We start from the raw sequence: 22,182 nt of genomic DNA, 5'->3' as shown, positions 1-22,182 counted from the left end.
GTTAAGTAATTTGTCCATGAAGGTCACATAAGAGGAGTTGGGGTTCAAGTAAAGGCAGTCTAGTTACAAGCACTATGGACTTGTCACACTGCACTATCCTACTCTGGCAAGAAATTAAGTTGCTTTCTAGAACGAATCCCTATTCAAATGGCATGCATATGATTCACTTGAAAAAATTAAGACCAATCACCATCTAGATGAAACCTTTGTTTCAGAAATACGTATCCTATGTATTTTGAGATGATTAATAGTATTTCCGGTTTACTGTAATAAATATTTGTCAAAAATAGCAACCATCTCAGTAATATACGGACTTCCTTCCCTTCACTAAAGACTTCCAAAAATAACACTTCTATATCAAAAAACTTAACTAATGTCTTAAGAAAGTAATGGTGTAGCAATGCACAGAAGTAAAATTCTGCTGGGGAAATTAATGAAGCATTTTCCCCATTACACTTTTGGGTTGATACATTTCACTAAGACAGAGCTAGTTTTGTGTTGCTCTGCCTTTACTGCTTATTCTGCGAGGGAATGCAAGAAACCAAGTCTTAGGAGAAAAACTGCTTTCATATTTAAGTGTAAGCTACAAACAGGCTTTTCTATAAAGACCTGAAAGCTTGAAGAAATGACAAAAGCAAGCTGTATTCAATTAGACAATTCAATAAATATACAAAAATAAATACCTAGCAGTCATGAATATATTGTATTTCTTGAAAAAGCAACAAATTGCATGCTTTTAATATTTTATCTTGAGAATACTTTTAAGAATATTTCCTTTTGTAACATTCAAAAGTAAAACACATACATGATTCCATCAAGGATTCTCAGTGTGATTAATATTCTGTGCTTTCCTAAAAATAGGTCAAACATGACCACATCTATATTGGAAAGAGCACTAAGAAGCAATAGCAGGAGAATGCATCAACTGTGTCTGTTTCAGGATTAGCAGTTTTGTTAAGTTTAGCAGATCAATGTAACAACAACAATCACTTGTTTCCAAATACACAGACTTTTCTCACTGGCTCTTCACTCATCAATCACACAAGTGCTAAGTCTTAAGTATTTAAAAATCAAAAGACTGCAGGTGACTTTTGCCTTCTCTTTGGTCCCTTTATCAAAGCCCTAAATTACTTTAAAACACTTTTTAAATTTTAAAACACATTCTCGTAACACAAACTTTAGTTTTCACATTCATTAAAACATTTTAAAATCACGCACATGTGAGAACTGGAAATGTGTGTGCTTATTGGGAGAGGACTACTGCATTTATTTTCCAGAAGAAAAAGCAGACCTGAGGCATCACATTACTGGAACATTTAAACATAATGACAGGTTCTTATCTTCTAAACTTCAGTGAAAGTTGCTTGTACAAACTATTTAATGCATATCTGCCTATGAAACAAGCAAGATGTCTGATGTAGTAGAGAAGCCAGAAGCTCAGTCACTTCATTTCTTTCTGTTGCCTCCAGTTGCGAGCATAGTTGCAACTCGCATAAATATATTTAATGTGTCCATGTAGATTCCCAGCATCCTAGAAAAGAAAATTATGCCCATTACATATGATGCAATTCTAATAGCAATGATGAATTCTTAATATAGAAAAGAAGAAAAAGCAATACTATTTGTCCTGGTGATACAACATGAAAATTAAAAATGTATTAACTGCCTACTAAGGAAGTCTTAGATTAGAAAATAGTTAAGGTCTTTTTTTCTGGCAGACTAATCTTTTAAATGTTAAAGAGCAGTTTAAAAAATTATTACTTTATTTTCTGACACTCTGCATGTATCAACTTGCAAAAAAAAACTGGGTGGCAGACAATAAAATAATCAAAACAACACCGAAGAAACACCCTTATTAAAACCTGTTAGACACAAGTCTGGCATTTAATAAATCCACTTTACTCCTCTAAAAAAAACTTCTACAAATCTGTAAGCTTTACAGCAACTTTTCCCTCCAAAGCCATTACATTTTTATTTTTAGATAAGGAAAAACAAATTACTTTAAAAAAAAAAAGTGACAGACACCATGAAACTCAAGAAAATTGTTTAAATAAAATAACCTACTTTGGTAGACTCCAAGAAAAAAGAAAAGAAAAAAAATTATAACAATGCCAACCAAAGTTGGCTATTTCTGAAACTAGAATCTTTACACTGAAGTTTCTAATTTCTAGAAGTATAAAAATGGCTTTCATTAAAAATTCCAATTATATACATTTTCCAATATATAATACTTGATTAACACATTTCATTTCTTCAGTTTGAAAATCTGTAAAAATACACTACCAAAAAAATTAACTGACCAGTAAGAGCACATTATTTATTGAACCCCGAGGCTAGCTCATAAAAATAGACAAAATACTCCCATAAGAGCACCGTGTGAAACAGGAGGGAGAGACTGGAATGATTCATCTACAAGCCAACAAATGTCGAGGACTCCCAGCAGTAGCAAGAAGCTGAGGCAGGGAACAGGTTTTCCCGCAGAGCCCTCAGAAGTACATCTCTGCTAACACCTTGATTTTATATTTCTGACTTCCAGAACTGCAAGAGAATTAAGTTTTGTTTTAAGCCACCCAGTCTGAGATATTTTGTTACAAACAGTAGCCCTAGAAAAACTAATACAGCCATAAAACAAAACAGGTTAAACAAAGGCATCCTTATGTGACAGAGTACAGTGTGAAATAAAAAGCATTACTCACGAGTTAATGGGATCATATTTTTGAACTCCATACATTGGTGTTACTTCTGCGCGCCTGATTACTTTCTGGGTATCATACAGAAGGAACATGCTGAAAAGAACTAATCCACCATACATTGCCACTGAGTACAGAGTGGCACCAGCCACAGTGGTAGGTGGAAGAAACATAGATCCTGAAATCAAAATGGGAAAACAATTAAGATTTTTTTTTTTTTAATAAAGGATTTCTGATAACTGAGTTTAAGATTTATATTACTTAAAAAAAATCTCCCTGGTATACCGTATAGGTAAGAAGACACTCGGGTATACTTACTGCCCAACCTTATTTACATTAGTTCAAAATCCATGATACTCATTCCTCTAATGCAGGCGTCGCCAAACTTTTTACACAGGGGGCCAGTTCACTGTCCCTCAGACCGTTGGAGGGCTGCCACATACTGTGCTCCTCTCACTGACCACCAATGAAAGAGGTGCCCCTTCCTGAAGTGCGGCGGGGGGTGGGATAAATGGCCTCAGGGGGCCGCAGTTTGGGGATGCCTGCTCTAATGAGTCACTTGCCCATTTCACAAGAAGGTTCTTGCATCACAGCAATATTCACATTTTTCAGACCAACTTTCCCATTTTAGACGTGTTTGGTAAAACCAGTAATAATGGTTAACTATGTTGCCATGATTTTTATATGATGCCAGGTAGTAAAATCCAGTTAAAATAGCATAAATCTTTTTTTTTTTTTTTTGAGACGGAGTTTCACTCTTGTTACCCAGGCTGGAGTGCAATGGCGCGATCTCGGCTCACCGCAACCTCTGCCTCCTGGGTTCAGGCAATTCTCCTGCCTCAGCCTCCTGAGTAGCTGGGATTACAGGCACGCGCCACCATGCCCAGCTAATCTTTTGTATTTTTAGTAGAGACGGGGTTTCACCATGTTGACCAGGATGGTCTCGATCTCTTGACCTCGTGATCCACCCGCCTCGGCCTCCCAAAGTGCTGGGATTACAGGCTTGAGCCACCACGCCCAGCCCCATAGCATAAATCTTTAAAAGAACTTTTAAACTAAATGACTCAATGAATTAGGATACTGGAGTATTTCAGATTACAGGAAACTATGCACCAAGAGTTAGGCATGAAAACACAGCCACTTACCAAGTGAGGACACAAAAACGAGACCCAGGCCCACTCCCAAGGGTGCACCCATGTTCAGAAACTTTTCACTGGGTGCGCACATGGCCACAGTGGAGAGGCCTCCCACAATGCCAGCTGTGTACCACGCAGCTCTGATGAGAAGAGGACCCCCTAATATCGTCAGAGGAGCAACCACTGCACCCATCACACCTGGAGAAAGAGCAAGTGCTCATTAAGTATTTCCTAACAAAAACCAAAAGGAAAATATCACTTCTAACTGCTACTTTATATTTTACCTTACTGTTTAAGCACTATGATTATAAAAAGTTCTGCCTTTAGATAATAATACCCCACCAAATTCTACAATAAAAACTGGTGACTATTCAAATTATTAACAGTATTCCGAATCAATCACAACTCACAAGCAAACACTAATCTACATTTTTAGTAACCATTAAATTACACGTAGCTATTTGAATCTTAGCTTACCACCGGTTTCTACAGCATTCACATAAGAATTGAGATAAACAATCTTAAAACAAATAACTCAAGGCCAAACCCACTGCTGCTAAAAGGGAATAAAGTAAAAGGAGAGAAAAAGCCTAGGATGATAATCTTAAAATGTGGGAACTTCTAAGACAGACATTGCTGTTAATTTACATAATAAGGATTGCTAACAGTTTATATATAAGTAATTTTAGTTGTCAGACATTTATAAATATCTTCATAAAAATTATAGTAAAAAATTCACCAAAATTTAACAAAGGTAAATGGAACTCAAATGAAAAAAATCTTAGATAATGCATTATTTCAGTGCTAAGCAGAATAAGTTACCCTTTCCTTAAATGCAGTTTACCTCAGACAAGGCACAAAGTATTAAGATACTGAATTTCCAATACTAGTCTAAAGACTAACATTTCTAGATCAAGGTATATGGCTAATAAGGTATACCATTTCATGGTGATGAATAATATAAAAATACTTTTTGCTCTAAGCAAAACACTGGGTGAAATTTCTAAACAAGACACTTCTACTAGGACTCCTCTCAGTTTTGTATTGTGCAGCAACACTTTTAGCACAACTTTCTCTATGCTCAGTTTTTAATTTTTCTAAATATACCAGACAAAAAACAACTCTCAAATGATGTGTACTAAATATGAAACCCTCCTGGTATTGAACAAAATATACAAAAGTAAATTAAATCTCTGCATATACTAGACTGTCAGAAGAGACAAGTTTTGTATTGAAGATGTCCATGGTCTTAGTAGCAAAATCAACTTTTCAAAGCAAAGGTCTTTACAATAAAGCAGCCAGTAATGAATGAAGAAAATTGTGTTTTTCAAACATGAGGTTTAAATTACATGTAGGTCATTTAAAACTGTGAAGAGCCACCCAAAACAGCTATTAGTCAAGGTTGGCTCATAACAATTTAAAACAGAACATACCAGAATGTAGTAACCAAGCAAGGTGCTTTGGGCCTGGGCTCCGGTCATATGGTATTGATTGCACCAGCATTCCAGCTCCAATCATGGCTGCAAAGGTCACACCAATTGTCTGAAAGACAAATACTATTAAGAAAAACTGATCCTTATATGAAAACAAAGCAGAAACCCATGGGTTTGAAGTACAATTAGTTACTTCTAATAAACAAGTCGTAAAAACATTAAAGATAATAAATCAAAGCTTTAGGCCGGGCATGGTGGCTCATCTCAGGTCAGTTTGAGACCAGCCTGACCAACGTGGTAAAACCCCATCTCCACCAAAAATACAAAAATCAGCCAGGTGGAGTTGTATGCGCCTGTAGTCCCAGCTACTCAGAAGGCTGAGGCAGAATTGCTTGAACCCAGAAGGTGGAATTTGGTGTGAGCCAAGATCATGCCACTGCACTCCAGCCGGGGTGACAGATCTAGACTCCATCTCAAAAAAAAAAAAAAAAAAAAAAAAAAAAAGAAAAAGAAAACTTTTTTTTTAAAAAAATGAAAGCTTATATTTTTCTGGCACATTAAAGGCCCTAGGTTTATTTCAGATTATTTATTTTGGCCAAGTTAGCATGAGTGCCCCCTACTGCCATATATGAGGTCTTGCAGACAGTTTCAAATTCATGACTTAAGCTTGGCCTGACACCATATTTTTTAACAATTTTACTTTTGCTGGACAGAGGTGAAACAAAAACCCTTTAGGGATCCCATGATAATTAACTCTTAATTTAAAAACATATTTTTGTATAACACAAATAGCATTTTCTTTGAAATGTCACACTTACAAATTAGTTTTTAAAAAAGAAAAAATTGCATATAGCACATTGCTTTGAACTCCGTATTTGCTAAATGAAGACTTGGAAAAATAGAAAGTAGGTATCAGAGCACATGAGACATATGATTTTTTTTTTTTTTTTTTTTTTTTTGAGACAAAGTTTTGCTCTTGTTACCCAGGCTGGAGTGCAATGGCGCGATCTCAGCTCACCGCAACCTCCGCCTCCTGGGTTCAGGCAATTCTCCTGCCTCAGCCTCCTGAGTAGCTAGGATTACAGGCACAAGCCACCATGCCCAGCTAATTTTTTGTATTTTTAGTAGAGACAGGGTTTCACCATGTTGACCAGGATGGTCTCGATCTCTTGACCTCGTGATCCACCCGCCTCGGCCTCCCGAAGTGCTGGGATTACAGGCTTGAGCCACCGTGCCCGGCTGAGATATAAGATTCTATACTTCTACCCTTCTAGGTTTATGGATAATTTGGTCCTCAATCCTTTTTTTTGTAGACAGAATCTCCCTCTGTTGCCCAGGCTGGAGTGCAGTGGCATGATCTTGGTTCACTGAAACTTCCACCTCCTGGGTTCAGGCGATTCTTCCACCTCAGTCTCCTGAGTAGCTGGGACTACAGGTACATGCCACCAAGCCCGGCTGATTTTTGTATTTTAAGTACAGACAGGGTTTCACCATATTGGCCAGGCTGGTCTCAAACTCTTGACCTCATGATCCGCTAGCCTTGGCCTCCCAAAGTGCTAGGATTACAGGCATGGGCCACCATGCCTAGCCCCTCATTCCTTTTCTTTTTTTTCTTTTTTTTTTTTTTTTTTTGAGACAGTTTCGTTCTTGTTACCCAGGCTGGAGTGCAATGGCGCAATCTCAGCTCACTGCAACCTCCACCTCCTGGGTTCAGGCAATTCTCCTGCCTCAGCCTCCTGAGTAGCTGGGATTACAGGCACGCGCCACCATGCCCAGCTAATTTTTTGTATTTTTAGTAGAGACGGGGTTTCACCATGTTGACCAGGATGGTCTCGATCTCTTGACCTCGTGATCCACCCGCCTGGGCCTCCCAAAGTGCTGGGATTACAGGCTTGAGCCACCGCGCCCGGCCTCTTTTTTCTTTTTTTTTTTGAGATGGAGTTTCGCTCGTTACCCAGGCTGGAGCGTAATGGCGTGATCTCGGCTCACCGCAACCTCTGCCTCCTGAGTTCAAGCAATTCTCCTGCCTCAGGCTCCCGAGTAGCTGGGACTACAGGCGTGCACCACCATGCCCAACTAATTTTTTGTATTTTTAGTAGAGACGGTGTTTCACCACGTTGACCAGCATGGTCTTGATCTCTTGACCTCGTGATCCACCTGCCTCAGCCTCCCAAAGTGCTGGGATTACAGGCGTGAGCCACCGTGCCCAGCCCCCTCATTCCTTTTCTTTGCATATCTTAGATTTCCAGTGTTATAATATTTAAATATTCATTTCGTATGACAAGAAATGTAATATATAATGGAAAAAAGACAGTGATAGTCTTCAAGAAATTTAAAGCAGAGATTACAGACTTGTAACCCTTGGACAAAATCAGGCAGCAGATGTTTTGTCTGGCAATCTATGAAAAAAAAAGAAAAAAAAAAAGAACATGGTGACCACTTTTAGTTGAGAAGGCTACTCTAGAGGTCAGTAACCTCTAGATGTCAATAATCTCCTGTGTGACACACCAGGCCTTCTCATCCGTATTATCTGTCTCACCCACGAACATCAAAATATTCAACTTCTGATATAAAGTACAGGTAAACAAAACAGCTGGTTTTGCCAAGTATGGGAAAACCTTAATAAACAAAAGCATAGTGAGCGGTGTGCAGTGGTATGTGCCTGTAGTGTCAGTTACTTGGGAGGCTGAGGAGGGAGGAATAACTTGAGCCCAGGAATTGAAGTCCAGCCTCAGCAAACATAGAGACCAAGTCTCTTATTTTTAAAAAGTATTAAAAAGAAAGCATATCAATCGTCACTCCAACATTTTCTAATGAGAAATAATTACTATAAACTAATTCACACTTTTGGGATATTTACTGCAATTAAAATTTTTTAAGCTCTTTTATGATCCAGTCTCACTTCAAACTCTGCATTCCAACCATACTGAACTGGCAGGGTTGCCAACATGCCCCAGATTCAGACCATCATGCCTAAGAATACCTCCCCCTTCCACATCTGATGGACTTACTGAGATACTGCCTCTTCATCTCAAAAACTTTTTTTCTTTTTTTTTTTTTTTAAATAAAGATGGGATTTCACCATGTTGGTCAGGCTGGTCTTGAACTCCCAACCTCAAGTGATCCACCCACCTTGGCCTCCAAAGGGCCTGGATTACAGGCGTGAGCCACCACGCCCGGCCTTCAAAAGCTTTTTCTAGTAGGTACCCTGGCTGCCCAGGAGCAGGGTGAGATACCTCTCCTCAGAAGCTCTTGGGACAAACTGACATTATCAGTGTGTCTATGTGTGTGTTTGTATATGTATGTCTGTCATCCCTAAAACGTTCTACCTTCATCTCTGTAGCACTTGCCTTTGGCTTTCCCAAGTATTTTCTATATTATTAACAGTGGAAGAGGGTAATCTTTTGCTCAGACTGAGGATATGATCCAAACGCAAAACTTCTTTGAAGCCTCATTTTAGGTAAATATTGTCATAGTTATTACAAAAGTATTGTTTTAAACAACTTGCTTTTGATTAAAATTGACATTTCCAGTGAGAACATTCTGTGTCTTCGTGAACCTGTGTTGGGAGATTCATGACATCTACGTGAAAAGCATGATCCTAAAAATATATAAATGTCCAAGTGGCGATGCTACCGTAAATGGTTATCCTTTAGTAAAGTACAATACAGTGGAAATATTACGGATTTCAGTTCCCTATGTGGGGAGTCAGTATTCTAGTAGGTACTCTGGCTGCCCAGTTACATGAACTCTCCTTCCCCTCCAGTCTCACATTCTGCTCTAGTTCAGGTTCTTATCATGCCTCATTTCAGATCCTACAAAGGCACAGCTGGTACATCTGCTCCATGCCTCTTCCACATTAGTTCTTAAAACTGAAATATAAATCACACTTTTGTTGTTCCACTATCTTCAATGGCCTGCGAATGCTTAGCAGGTTCTCTCCACAGCTTGACAATCATATCCTTTCTTCTTTTTTTTAATATGGGGTTTCACCATGCTGGCCAGGCTGGTCTCAAACTCCTGACCTCAACCCACCTTGGCCTCCCAAAGTGCTGAGATTACAGGCGTGAGCCACCACGCCTGGCCTTGACAATCATATCATTTCTAACCACGTCTTCTTCACACTCCAGACCTGAAACACTTGAACTTTCTTCCAAGGGGATGTAAGTCACCTCTAAAATTGGGGTTTCTTACCTCCTCTTTGCTTAAACTGTTTGGTACCACTGGACTACCCTTGTCCAGTTTTATAAAATTTTAGTATTTCGTATTTGTTTAAAAATTATAGACAGTGTTGGCTGGGTGCGGTGGCTCAAGCCTGTAATCCCAGCACTTTGGGAGGCCGAAGCGGGTGGATAACTTGAGGTCAGGAGTTCGAGACCAGTCTGACCAATACGGTGAAACCTCATCTCCATTTATATTTAAAAAAAAAAAAAAGAATTTCCTAGGCTCAAGCAAACCTTCTGCCTTGGCCTCCCAAAATGCTGGGATTCCAGGTGTGAGCTACGGCGCCCGGCCCTCTTGTCTACTTCTAAAATAAATGAAATATGTTAGCCTTCAACAATCCTGATAAAATAAATGTCTCCTTCATGGACCTTGCCTAATAATGCAAAGACAGAAACTCTCAACTGACTTTGCACTTTCTATTTCTTATTGCGTATCTGTGCCACTTATTCCAGTTCATCTCTTCTGCCAAATAATAGGAGAATAGGGGACACATATTCATATTCTGGTATCTAGCAAAATAACAAGTGCTCAAGAGAAACTTATTGAATTTACTTTTATTTATTTATTTAAAGATGGGGTTTCTCCATGATGGCCAGGCTGGTCTTGAACTCCTGACCTCAGGTGATCCACCCACCTCAGCCTCCCAAAGTGCTAGGATTACAGGCGTGAGCCACCACGCCTGGCAAGAAACTCATTGAATTAAAAAAAAAAATTTTCTATAAGGCCAAGATCTTATGAATAACAGTAGCCGCACTATTCTAATCTTAACTGCATAAAATGATTAGGTCTTTGTGATGGGCATTTCCCTCTGACTTCTAAGATGATTTTGCATTTGCTTTTTTTTTTTTTTAGTAAACTGCTTAAAAAAAAAAAAAAAAGAGATTGGCATCTGCTGTTAAACAAGAACATTGTTCTTCTAAGTCTGATTTCTAACTCCTCTGGTATTCGAACACATGTTTAATAAAGAATAACAGCTGACCTACCTGGAATGCACTTCCTACTTTTCTCAGCTGCACTAATACAGGTGGAATATCTGTTATCAGAAATGCTTGGGACTAGAAGTGTTTCAGATTTCAACTTTCAGACTATTTACATTACACTTCATTGTTACTAGGGTTCAGGATCCCTAATCTAAAAACCCAAAATCAGAAATGCTACAATTTTCTTTGAGCATCATGTTGACACAAATGTTTTGGATTTGGCCGGGCGCGGTGGCTCAAGCCTGTAATCCCAGCACTTTGGGAGGCCAAGGCAGGTGGATCACGAGGTCAAGAGATCGAGACCATCCTGGTCAACATGGTGAAACCCCGTCTCTACTAAAAATACAAAAAATTAGCTGGGCATGGTGGCGCGTGCCTGTAATCCCAGCTACTCAGGAGGCTGAGACAGGAGAATTGCCGGAACCCAGGAGGTGGAGGTTGCGGTGAGCCGAGATCGCGCCATTGCACTCCAGCCTGGGCAAGAGTGAAATTCCGTCTCAAAAAAAAAAAAAAAAAAAAAAAAAAAGTTTTGGATTTTGGAGCATTTCTGGATTTCAAATTAGGGATGATCAAACTGTAATTCATACATTAATTGGACAAAAACTTGTTCAATACAGTGTTCTTTCCATTTAATACCCCTTCCCTCCAATATATTTCATCTAATCTTTTGATCTTTAGAAGAAAAACAAACATAGCTGACTTACCACCCAAGAGCCTTTCATCATAAAGTTCATGAGAACAGGCGTTCTGCTTAGTGCCATGGCAGACAAAGCTGTTAAACCAATACTTCCTGCTAAGTACATATAGGTGGAATGAATTCTATCCTTCACATACTGAGGCCAAATTCTGTAAGAAACATGACATGGTTCATTTATGAAATTACAGATTCGGTATCTGGTTGAGTCATATACCGGCTGGGTGACCTTGAGATAGGTCACTTATACTTTAAAATGTTATTCACTTCATTTCTTATGGAAATAATTATGCACACTTGGGAGTTACTGCAAAGATTAAATGAGATAAAACATACAAGCACTTGACACAAACAAAAAGCAACATATTTTCTCCTTGCTTAAACACACATAACCTTGCTAAATGATTTTTATTAAGATTTGAATAAATGTCAAGAAAGCAAGAAGAGATTCTCTATTTATGTGTATACAGGGATAAAGACTAGACACAAAACATTCCAAAGCGACTAAAGATAGGATGTTTTAAGGCTGGAGTTGTTTAGGAACAATTTACTTACACAGCCTTTTCAAGAGCTCCAATCTCATTAGACATTCCCAAGCCATAGTAGCACAGTGTTCCAAGACCAACAGCAGCTCCTCCAGCAACAAACCATCTTCCCATCTGATCAACTGCAGAACACAGAAGGAAACGCAGGTTAATACTGGCATGTCTGGACAAAGCCTTTAAAATATTTATGAAGGGAATCATATCAGGTACCATATTCAGGAACAGCCATAATTAGTGCACACGGGGTGGCCTCAAGATTAGGTAACCAGCAGAAAAAAACACCCCTGAAACAAAGGTGTAATAATCAGTACAAAAAGGAAAGGATCAGACTTGGTGAATCTTCAAACTCACTCCAACAATATTTGAGTGGGGAATATATCTATAGATGAGGAGTTACTTCTGTGATACATATTATTTTATTAATAAGACGTTGAAGTATATTCACATGACATTCTTACAAAGTAAAAAACGAGAAGAAAATGTTAATAGGCATAACCACACTGCATGGTATTAACACAGATGATGCTTTACATGGAAATCAAGAAAAAAGAGAAAAAAATATAATTAGTGTTTATGCAGCAGAATCAAGTGAGAGGATGCCTCCATTTTAGGGTACTGAGACACAACTAACTTATCAATTCTAACTCAATAGAGGTATTCATAAAGAGCATCTTATTCTTTGTCTAAATTTGTTTACTAAGAATATTACTAGGCTGTCACTATATAATTTGCATGATTTGGTCTCTAGGGTCAATTCAGAAAGAAATGACCCGAAGGATACCGGTTAGGGCTCTCTCCCACTGTAAAAACATTTTGCAAGATTGCTAAGGAGCAGTGGTATTCTTTGATTGGCTTTAGGATGATTAACAATCCAGTTTCTGAACTTGCAAAAGTTCACATCCAAACTGGCAATATATTTAAGTACTGGCCTCCTGAGGCCCTATGTGAGCAGTCAGTTAAAGGATTCTTCTTGGACAGCTAGGCTTTTATTAACAACTGTATGTTGGTGATTTATTCTTAATCTGAAACATAAACAAATATATGCTTGAATGAGGATTCTATACACTTAAAATGAAATTTCTCAACAGTCTATACCTTTTGGACCATGGCATATTAATTAATCCTTTTCTTTAAAAAAAAAAAAAAAAAAAAAAAAGGCCGGGCATGGTGGCTCACGTCTATAATCCCAGCACTCTGGGAGGCTGACGTGGGTAGATCACGAGTTCAAGAGATTGAGACCATCCTGGTCAACAAGGTGAAACCCCGCCTCTACTAAAAATATAAAAATTAGGGCCGGGCGCGGTGGCTCATGCCTGTAATCCCAGCACTCTGGGAGGCCAAGGTGGGTGAATCACAAGGTCGAGAGATCGAGACCATCCTGGTCAACATGATGAAACCCCGTCTCTACTAAAAATACAAAAAATGAGCTGGGCATGGTGGCGCGTGCCTGTAATCCCAGCTACTCAGGAGGCTGAAGCAGGAGAACTGCCTGAATCCAGGAGGCGGAGGTTGTGCTGAGCCGAGATTGTGCCATTGCACTCCAGCCTGGGTAATGAGCGAAACTCCGTCTCCAAAAAAAAATATATAAAACTTAGCTGGGCATGGTGGTGCGCGCCTGTAGTCCCAGCTACTCAGGAGGCTGAGGCAGGAGAATTGCTTGAGCCCGGGAGGCAGAGGTTGCAGTGAGCCAAGATCGTGCCATTGCACTCCAGTCTGGGTAACAAGAGTGAAACTCTGTCTCAAAAAAAAAGGAAAGTAAAATTTCCACTGGAAGAAATATGACTGATAACCACTGAATCCAGTGCAAAGTACCAAACTTTTCTGGGTCATCAGATCTCTGAGAATAATAACGTGGTCTTCTCAGAAAATGCACAACTACATATATTTTTAGGAAGTTGTGCATGGATCTCTTAAAACATATCCATAGATTCCAGGTTAAAAACTACAGACAGCCACCTACTTTTAAATATTTTTTCCATTGATGGTTCCAATGCTGCCTCTTTGAGTTCTTGGCCAGTTCTCCCACGCCGGATCCCAATTCTTGTTTTGGTGGCATATTCCTGACATACATGCAAACAAAGACACATACGACCCACATGAAAATAGAATGTTAGTAAAATAAAATGCAAGCTCTCTTTGGTGCGTTCTATATACGTAACTTCACTATGGAAATTTATTAGCCAACCTAAAAAATTAAATGTAAAAATAAAATAAATAAATGTAGATCTTACCTGTGTTCCACCTTTGGAAGTAATTCATTATATTCTTCTTAGTTTCAACTTCAGAAAAAATGTTTCTTTTACAAACTAGAGATTTACATACCTAGAACTGTTATATTTTAAATCCTAATCAAATATCAAGATGAGAATCTATTTGCATTTTTAAGAAATGCATTCTATAAGCATTATTAGCTATATTGTGTCATCTGAGTTAGGAACTCAATAAAGCCATCCTTCCTTAAAATGAAGCTAAGAAGAGGGAAGACTACTACTGCCATTTTGGCTCTTTTTCAACAGTGAAACAGTTAATTTAAAAAAGTCTCCTTCTAGCTTCTGTATATTGTCCTCATTACCTCACACTTCAAATCTTATAATTTAGGCCGGGCGCGGTGGCTCAAGCCTGTAATCCCAGCACTTTGGGAGGCCGAGGCGGGTGGATCACGAGGTTGAGAGATCGAGACCATCCTGGTCAACATGGTGAAACCCCGTCTCCACTAAAAATACAAAAAACTAGCTGGGCGTGGTGGCGCGTGCCTGTAATCCCAGCGATTTAGGAGGCTGAGACAGGAGAGTTGCCTGAGCCCAGGAGGCGGAGGTTGCGGTGAGCCGAGATCACGCCATTGCACTCCAGCCTGGGTAACAAGAGCGAAACTCCGTCTCAAAAAAAAAAAAAAAAAAACTTATAATTTAAATGCTAGTAGAGAAATCTATTGTAAAAGAAGATGGATTTCTTTCTAACCTGACAGATACTATCAATCTTGAAATAAGAGCTGAAATACGGCCGGGCACGGTGGCTCAAGCCAGTAATTCCAGCACTTTGGGAGGCAGAGGCAGGTGGATCACGAGGTCAAGAGATCGAGACCATCCTGGTCAACATGGTGAAACCCCGTCTCTACTAAAAATACAAAACATTAGCTGGGCATGGTGGCACGTGTCTGTAATCCCAGCTACTCAGGAGGCTGAGGCAGGAGAATTGCCTGAACCCAGGAGGTGGAGGTTGCGGTGAGCCGAGATCGCGCCATTGCACCCCAGCGTGGTGGGTAACAAGAGCGAAACTCCATCTCAAACAGAAAAAAAAAAAAAAAAAAAAAAGAGCTGAAATAATATCTTTAATAACTTATTAATAAGCTATTGGCCAAGTGGTAATATCCCCAGGTTCTTAAACTTCTGTGTGCTCCAGGATCTCCGTTACAGCATATAACTCTGAATCCCTCACAATGTACTCTAAATTTTCTAAATGAGAAACTCCAGAAGCTGTAAGCAAAAGTCAGAGTTACAGAAACTAATTTTCTATTCCATGTGGAATAAGAAGGGAATAGAATGATAAAAACTAATGGGGAGAAAGAGCTGATTGGCGGTGTAATCAGGGCTAATTCATACATAACTCACTAAAGGCAGAGAGGCCATCCTTTGCTAAAAAGAAAGGGCACAAATAGAAAAGGCAGTAATATAGTAAACATTCAGATTATCTTTACCCTGCTGGGTGTTAACAGCCATTGATTCTTCGTGATGGAATTCTTCACGATGGAATTCTTCGCAACAGGGGAGGCCTTGGTGAAAGCTGAATGCAAAACCCTAGAAGGTAGTGTCCGGAGACACACAAGCCTTGCAGCCAGCATGGTGTTGCACCAGGTCTACCAAGCAGATCTGAAATGCTAGTAAGAAAGGCAAAAACAACCAAAAAAAGAAAACCAAAACAACCCATTAACCAATTAAGAGAAGGACATACAAGAGTCTGAGTCAAGAAGGAACATATTATATTTTAGTAGAAAAGGAAATAAAGCAATCTTTTTAATCTTCAGTAATAAATTCTTTGCCCATCCCTTGTAATTCAAGAAACCCATCTGAGAACTCAGCTGAGGATGGAGCAACAAATTAAGTTTAAGTCCCAGTTTGAGCAATAACAGGATAGACGACTGCAAAAACTACGTGTAACACAGAATGGCTATTAATAACTGAACGTAATTACAGGGTCTGTGACAGCTTCTACAAATGTAGTTCTGGCTTAAGATTTATACCAGTATTCAGTGAAAAAATTATTTAAAAGAATCTACGTAACTTTTGGGCAGAGGAATAATGTCATCCAAAGAAAGCATGAATAGCTCCTCAAGGTTATACTGCATTACAAGGTTAAAAGATATTAAAGAAGCCCAACTATATGAATTTCAGCTAATCATACCAAATAGTACTTTCCTTCAACATAAGATATAAAAATATTCTAAGTTAACCTATTCTATATGCTCTACTATAATGTGTAAAGGACATTTAGTCTTTCAAACTAAACTCAGTTACCAATCAGGTTTCCCTTAGATTCCTTTAATGGTGTCTTCAAAAAAAAAGCATGCTAAAAACTGGATTCTCTTAGCTCCAGGGCACCTTGTACTAGATGGGTGGTTAACCAGAAGTCAGCTGACCGTGTTTCTGTAATGCTCAATTAATGTGAGGTGACTATGATAGGCCAGAATGACATGACAAGTGTAAGCCAACTGGGGCTACCAGCCCATCTCTGCCAATGATACGTAGTGAATTTCAGACAGGTGACTATCCTTCCGGGTCCATTTCCCCATCTGTAACTTAAGACAATGGTTCTCAGTGTTCCGACTCCAGTGTTGACCTTAGGATTACCTGCTTGAAAGTGCCCGATACATCTTAAAATGTAGGCTCCTGGGTCTTACTTTGCTCCTAATGGTTGTACCTCTAGGAATAATAGGACCAAAAATATATGTTTTGACGAACACTCCAAAAGCTAAGACCTATTGCTTTAAGATACCTGAGTGTCCTAGCTCAGCAACCGAACTATGAAGGGTCTTAATGCTCGGCACCTGGCCTATGGGAAAACACTCAGCGCGTCTGGAACTTTCGTGCCATTACATCATCTCAACCTATAGCTGTCCTGTAACTTCCTCGGTACTCAGCCCACTGGTCGGGATCGAAGAGGTCCAGCTCAGAGTGACCCCTATGTGGCGGAACAGCCCAGAGTGGGAATCCCTGCTTCCGACACGTTAGAGGTGACCTTGTGAGGTAGACAAATCTCTTTTTCTTTTCTTTTTTTTTTTTGAGACGGAGTTTCGCTCTTGTTACCCAGGCTGGAGTGCAATGGCGCGATCTTGGCTCACCGCAACCTCCGCCTCCTGGGTTCAGGCAATTCTCCTGCCTCAGCCTCCTGAGTAGCTGGGATTACAGGCACGCGCCGCCATGCCCAGCTAATGTTTTGTATTTTTAGTAGAGACGGGGTTTCACCATGTTGACCAGGATGGTCTCGATCTCTTGACCTCGTGATCCACCCGCCTCGGTCTCCCAAAGTGCTGGGATGACAGGCGTGAGCCACCGCGCCCGGCAAGGTAGACAAATCTCAAGACTCAGATACCAAATGGGGAAAATGCTACCGACCTTAACCTAAGGGCTCAGGCCTCTGTGAGCATTGATGAGTTTGGGTGCCTGGTCCCCGAGAAAGTTAACCCAGACCGCTAGACTCGGTGAGAACCCGGCAGCAACCCTCCACCGCAACGCAAAACCCCTCTGCCCCTGCCCCAGGGGCCGCTACCAGCGCAGCGACAGCCTGGCCGCAAGAATGACTCAGCGCCTTGTCGCTCGGGGAGAGAAACACAGGAACAGTGAGCCTTTGCCCGCCTGGCTCGGACGTGCGGCCGCCGCCCTCTCCACCGGGTTACCCACAGGACCGCGACACTGGCGCGCAGGCCGGCCCTGACGCAGCTAGCAGCATCGCCGCCTCCAGCCCTACCCAGCCGCACCCAACGGTCCCGTGAGGCCAGCTGTAGGGAGCACCCGGGATCCCGGGCGCCCGCAGGCCAGCGGGAGCAGTACCTCGGTCCCCCTGTCACCTCTGCCGGGCAGTTTCCTTTCTGGGCTGGCGAAGCCCGCACTCCACCTACCCGGTCCCCCGCACGCTCCTTACGCCCTGAACGCGCACAGTTCCTCCGGCGTACTGCGTGAGGTAAATAGTACGAGCAACCAATCACCGTCAGGCCTTTGTCGGAAAGGCGGGCACAGTGGGAGAGGCGGAGTTCCGGTTTGCGGAGGCGGGGTTCCGAGTTGGTGGTGCGAGGCAGTTACGGATTGTTGCTGGTAACGTCATAGTCAGCGTCCATTTTGAGTGTGGGCAAGGGAGTCGTTCGGCCATCTTTGTTCTGGACAGCGGAGCGCTTGCTTTTTTCTTTAACCTTTTCACTCGCCGCAGGTATGATAATTATGTAAAAATTGAAAGAAAGTAGTGTTTGAGTTGAAAATTATTTTGTTTCCCCATTTTTTTTTCTTTTCGAAGGCCTTTTTGTGCCTTAATGTATTCTGAGAGAAATATCGTTCCAAATGTGGCTGCTTCTGACCGGAGTCGACCGGTTTGGGTCTCACGCTAAAGGTTAGACGGGGGAATCCAGAAGATTTTTTTCTAGATTGTTTTTTCATTGCTTTGTGACATTCCCGTTCACATTTGTAGTAGGCCTGACAGGCCTGATAACAGTCGCCTCTGCTTTGCATCTGGGTTGCTCTGACGACCAGGATGTTTCCGTTGCCCGTAATTTGATAGGTGAAGAGCTAGTTCTGGCGCGAGGGAGTTACTTTTTTTTTTTTTTTTTTCCCACTCTCCCTCTGCGGCAAATACTGAAGGCTCAACTTGGTACCAAGCTCTGTTCTAGAAATACATACAAATGAATCCAACACGTGCTACCACTATTTTGGCAAAAAAAAAAAAAAAAAATCCTTGCCCTGTGGTTTTACTTTCTGGTGGAGATAGAACATAGAAAAAATACGTTCGATGTGATGACTTTTTTTTTTTTTTTGAGACGGAGACTTGCTCTGCCATCCAGGCCGGAATGCAGTGGCATGATCTCGGCTCACTGCAACCTCCGCCTCCCGGGTTCAAGCGATTCTCCTGCTTCAGCCTCCTGAGTAGTTGGGATTACAGGGGCACACCACCACGCCCAACTAGTGTTTTTGTTTTGTTTTGTTTTGTATTTTTTGAGACCGAGTTTCGCTCTTGTTTCCCAGGCTGGAGTGCAATGTCACGAGCTCGGCTCACCACAGCCTCCGCCTCCTGGGTTCAGGCAATTCTCCTGCCTCAGCCTCCTGAGTAGCTGGGATTACAGGCACGCGCCACCATGCCCGGCTAATTTTTTTGTATTTTTAGTAGAGATGGGGTTTCACTATGCTGACCAGGACGGTCTCGATCTCTTGACCTCGTGATCCACCCGCCTCGGCCTCCCAAAGTGCTGAGATTACAGGCTTGAGCCACCGCGCCCCGCCCTAGTTTTTGTATTTTTAAGTGGAGACCCGGTCTTGCCATTTTGGTCAGGCTAGTCTCAAACTCTTGACTTCAGGTGATCTGCCTGCCTTGGCCTCCGAAAGTGCTGGGATTACAGGCATAACCCACTATGCCCAGTAGGTGGTAGCTATTAATACTGCTAAGAAAAAGCGGAGTACGGCCGGGCGCGGTGGCTCTTGCCTGTAATCCCAGCGCTTTGGGAGGCCAAGGCGGGTGGATCACAAGGTCAAGAGATCGAGACCATCCTGGTCAACATGGTGAAACCCCGTCTCTACTAAAAATACAAAAAAAAGTAGCTGGGCATGGTGGCATATGCCTGTAATCCAAGCTACTCAGGAGGCTGAGGCAGAATTGCCTGAACCCAGGAGGCGGAGGTTGCGGTGAGCCGAGATCGCGCCATTGCACTCCAGCCTGGGTAATAAGAGCGAAAACTCCGTCTCAAAAAAAAAAAAAAAAAAAAAAAAAAAAGTGGAGTAAAACCCTGGAGGGGTGCTATTTTAGATAAGGTGATTAACATGCAAAATTCATGAACCTTTATCTGCTAAGCAGTAGTTAATTGTGATTTATGATTCCTAACCTTAACAAAAGACTTGCTTTCTATATGGATGATAAAAGAGTCTGGCAGCAACACAATTCTTATCTCTCTAAGCTGAAAATGGCAGGAAAACACTAGAGAAATCTCACTTGTGAAACTGAACAGATTAAGCATGATCAATTTAATCTTTCTTTCAATCTATGCCCAATTTGATTAGCTAGCAAATGGGTTTTCTGTTTGGCTCCTTCCCTGCTAGTCTTTTTTTCTAGAGCTTCTGTTAACAGCAAAGAGAAAGGATTTACAACAAAGTACCAGAATAAAAAATCCTGACATTAATGACTCAAGATTTCTTCAAGATTCATCTTAAAGCTTATTTTCTCCATATTGAAAGGAAAATTCCCTGATTTCGTATTTTCCTTTCTCAAAGGGCCTATATTGTTGTTTCCACAGGTGTCAGATATTTCGAGGCAGGGGAAGAATCTGGTCACATTGTTGGGAAAGATATGCCCTTGTGGAAGTGTTGGAAGGGAGAGGTTCCATGTACCAGAAGACCAATTAGGAATTTATTATAGTTGTTCAGGCAAAAGGTGATAAAGGCTGGAATTAAGCCAGTAGAAAGACACAGAGGGGTTTATGATAGATATATTGCTGAAGTAGAGTTTGCAGGATTGAATGATCTATCAAATATAGCTATAAGAATGAGGGAAGCTCTCTGAGTTGGGTGGATAATTATATCATTACTTTATCAATAGGATACAGAGAGAGATGCAAAAGAGGGTAAGTACATACATAAAACTTAATTTGAAGTGTTAAATTGTTAAGCTGTCTGCTTGTAAGGTCTTAGAGCAAGCGTCTCCAAACTACCGCCCACAGGCCGAATGCGGCCCCCTGAGGCCATTTATCCAGCCCCCCCTCCCCCTCAGCACAGTATGTGGCAGCCCTCCAATGGTCTGAGGGACAGTGAACTGGCCCCCTGTGTAAAAAGTTGGGGGACGCCTGTCTTAGAGCATAGGAGAGTGGAAAGGACAAGATGGGAATGGTGGCACATGCATGTAGTCCCAGTTAGTGGGGAGGCAGCCCAGGAGCTTAAGGCCAGCCTGGGCAACATAGGATGACCCTGTCTTTAAAAATAAATAAGTAAATAAAAAAGAAAAGATGAGATTCATAAATCCCAAGACTATATATATGTCACTTTTTTTTATTTTGAGATGGAGTCTCACTCTGTTGCCCAGGCTGGAGTGCAGTGGCTCCATCTTGGCTCACTGCAACCTCTGCCTCCTGGGTTCAAGGGATTCTCCTGTCTCAGCCTCCCAGGTAGCTGGGAGTGCAGGTGCGTGCCGCCACGCACGGCTAATTTTTTGTATTTTCCATAGAGATGGGATTTCATGTGTTAGCCAGCATAGTCTCGATCTCCTGACCTCGTGATCCGCTTACCTCAGCCTTCCAAAGTGCTGGGATTACAGGTGTGAGCCACCATGCCCGGCCTAGGTCAGAGTTTCTATTGCAGGCTGCTGCTGAGTTCCTTATTCTCCACTTACTGGCTAAGTGGGATGTGCTGCATTATAGTGAAGAAAACTCAGAGCCAAGAAAAAAGGAGAAAATATTTTATTTACTTTGAGTTAAAATAAATGCTCTCACCCTGCCCCACTGCGCTTTCCCATCAGAAGATGTGGTGTGAGTGAAAGAGAGTTTGAAAGGGAGTTTGCTGTAGCTTTAACCTCTGCCCTCCCCGATGGGGAAGGTGCTTCTTCCTGATAGGTGACAGATGTTTCTGAATGTAGGGACCAACTGACACCTGCTTCTCATGTGGTTGCTAAGTGGCAGACAGCAGAGCAGGTAGGAAAGGGAGTAGATCTTCCCTGTCTTTGTCTTGTTTTCCCCCGGAATCTCCAAGGCCTAGATAAATACGAGAACGTGGTTGTGAGCACACATCTGTGTGTCTGCACCCTTCACGATGCTGCTCAGTAGTGAGGTGACACTAGAAATATGCGTGGGTGAGATGCCCAGATGGGCGCCAACAGACCATTTAGTGTACAACAAGGCAGAGCCATCTGACTTTGCTTGGGTGAAAGATCAAACTGTGCCGACCTCAACAGTTACATCCTGCCAGCCTCAGAAAGACAGTAAAGCCATGGGGACTGCTCCGTCTAGATTCTGCTCAACAGCAGCTGCATGACAATGCACTGACCAAGAGGTAGAGTGGAGGGACAGAGAACCCGCACTGTTCCCCTCCTGTTTAATGTAAATGTTTCTAATCCAGGTAGGGCCCAGGATAGGAGAAAAGGCTTTGAACTCCAATGTGACTGATGGTGATAAATCCTGAAACTGACAGATAAATTGTCAGACTGTTCTGAGCTTGCAGAATGGAATAAATAGGCTGTCTGCTCTAAACTGACGGGAGCCTTGAAAGTGTCATCGATGGCAGTTTAAAGAAAAATGTAGCTCAAT

General features: G+C 41.5%; 1 protein-coding gene across 2 annotated transcripts; it reads right to left on the bottom strand.

Annotated features, from left to right (window-relative positions):
* Window positions 1-687: 687 nt before the first annotated feature.
* GHITM (growth hormone inducible transmembrane protein) lies at window positions 688-17,901 on the bottom strand. 2 transcript variants are annotated; one of them, XM_039478397.2, is made up of 9 exons: window positions 17,815-17,901; window positions 15,397-15,576; window positions 13,663-13,762; window positions 11,713-11,824; window positions 11,168-11,309; window positions 5,260-5,368; window positions 3,836-4,024; window positions 2,697-2,868; window positions 688-1,531 (listed from the first exon to the last, which is right to left on the bottom strand). In XM_039478397.2, the coding sequence occupies exons 2-9, from the start codon at window positions 15,538-15,540 to the stop codon at window positions 1,447-1,449; spliced, it is 1,053 nt and encodes a 350-aa protein (XP_039334331.1). In that variant the 5' UTR covers window positions 15,541-15,576; window positions 17,815-17,901; the 3' UTR covers window positions 688-1,446. The 2 variants fall into 2 exon arrangements, with proteins under 2 accessions (XP_039334331.1, XP_039334330.1); XM_039478396.2 differs by having other exon boundaries at window positions 17,747-17,857.
* Between the last annotated feature and the right edge of the window lie 4,281 nt (window positions 17,902-22,182).

This window comes from Saimiri boliviensis, chromosome 12, assembly GCF_048565385.1.
Source record: "Saimiri boliviensis isolate mSaiBol1 chromosome 12, mSaiBol1.pri, whole genome shotgun sequence".
NCBI lineage: Eukaryota > Metazoa > Chordata > Mammalia > Primates > Cebidae > Saimiri > Saimiri boliviensis.
Note: the sequence above shows the minus strand (reverse complement) of the source record. Positions and strands in the feature narration are given on the sequence as shown.

What these genes read in the sequence shown, in the direction of transcription:
- GHITM (XM_039478397.2), bottom strand. Translation starts at nt 15,540, where the DNA reads ATGCTGGCTGCAAGGCTTGTGTGTCTCCGGACACTACCTTCTAGGGTT. An exon ending in GGAGCTCTTGAAAAGGCTGT is followed by an intron (nt 11,310 to 11,712) that starts GTAAGTAAATTG and finishes TGTTTCTTACAG; the next exon opens with AATTTGGCCTCAGTATGTGA. An exon ending in AAATATGATCCCATTAACTC is followed by an intron (nt 1,532 to 2,696) that starts GTGAGTAATGCT and finishes TTTCTTTTCTAG; the next exon opens with GATGCTGGGAATCTACATGG.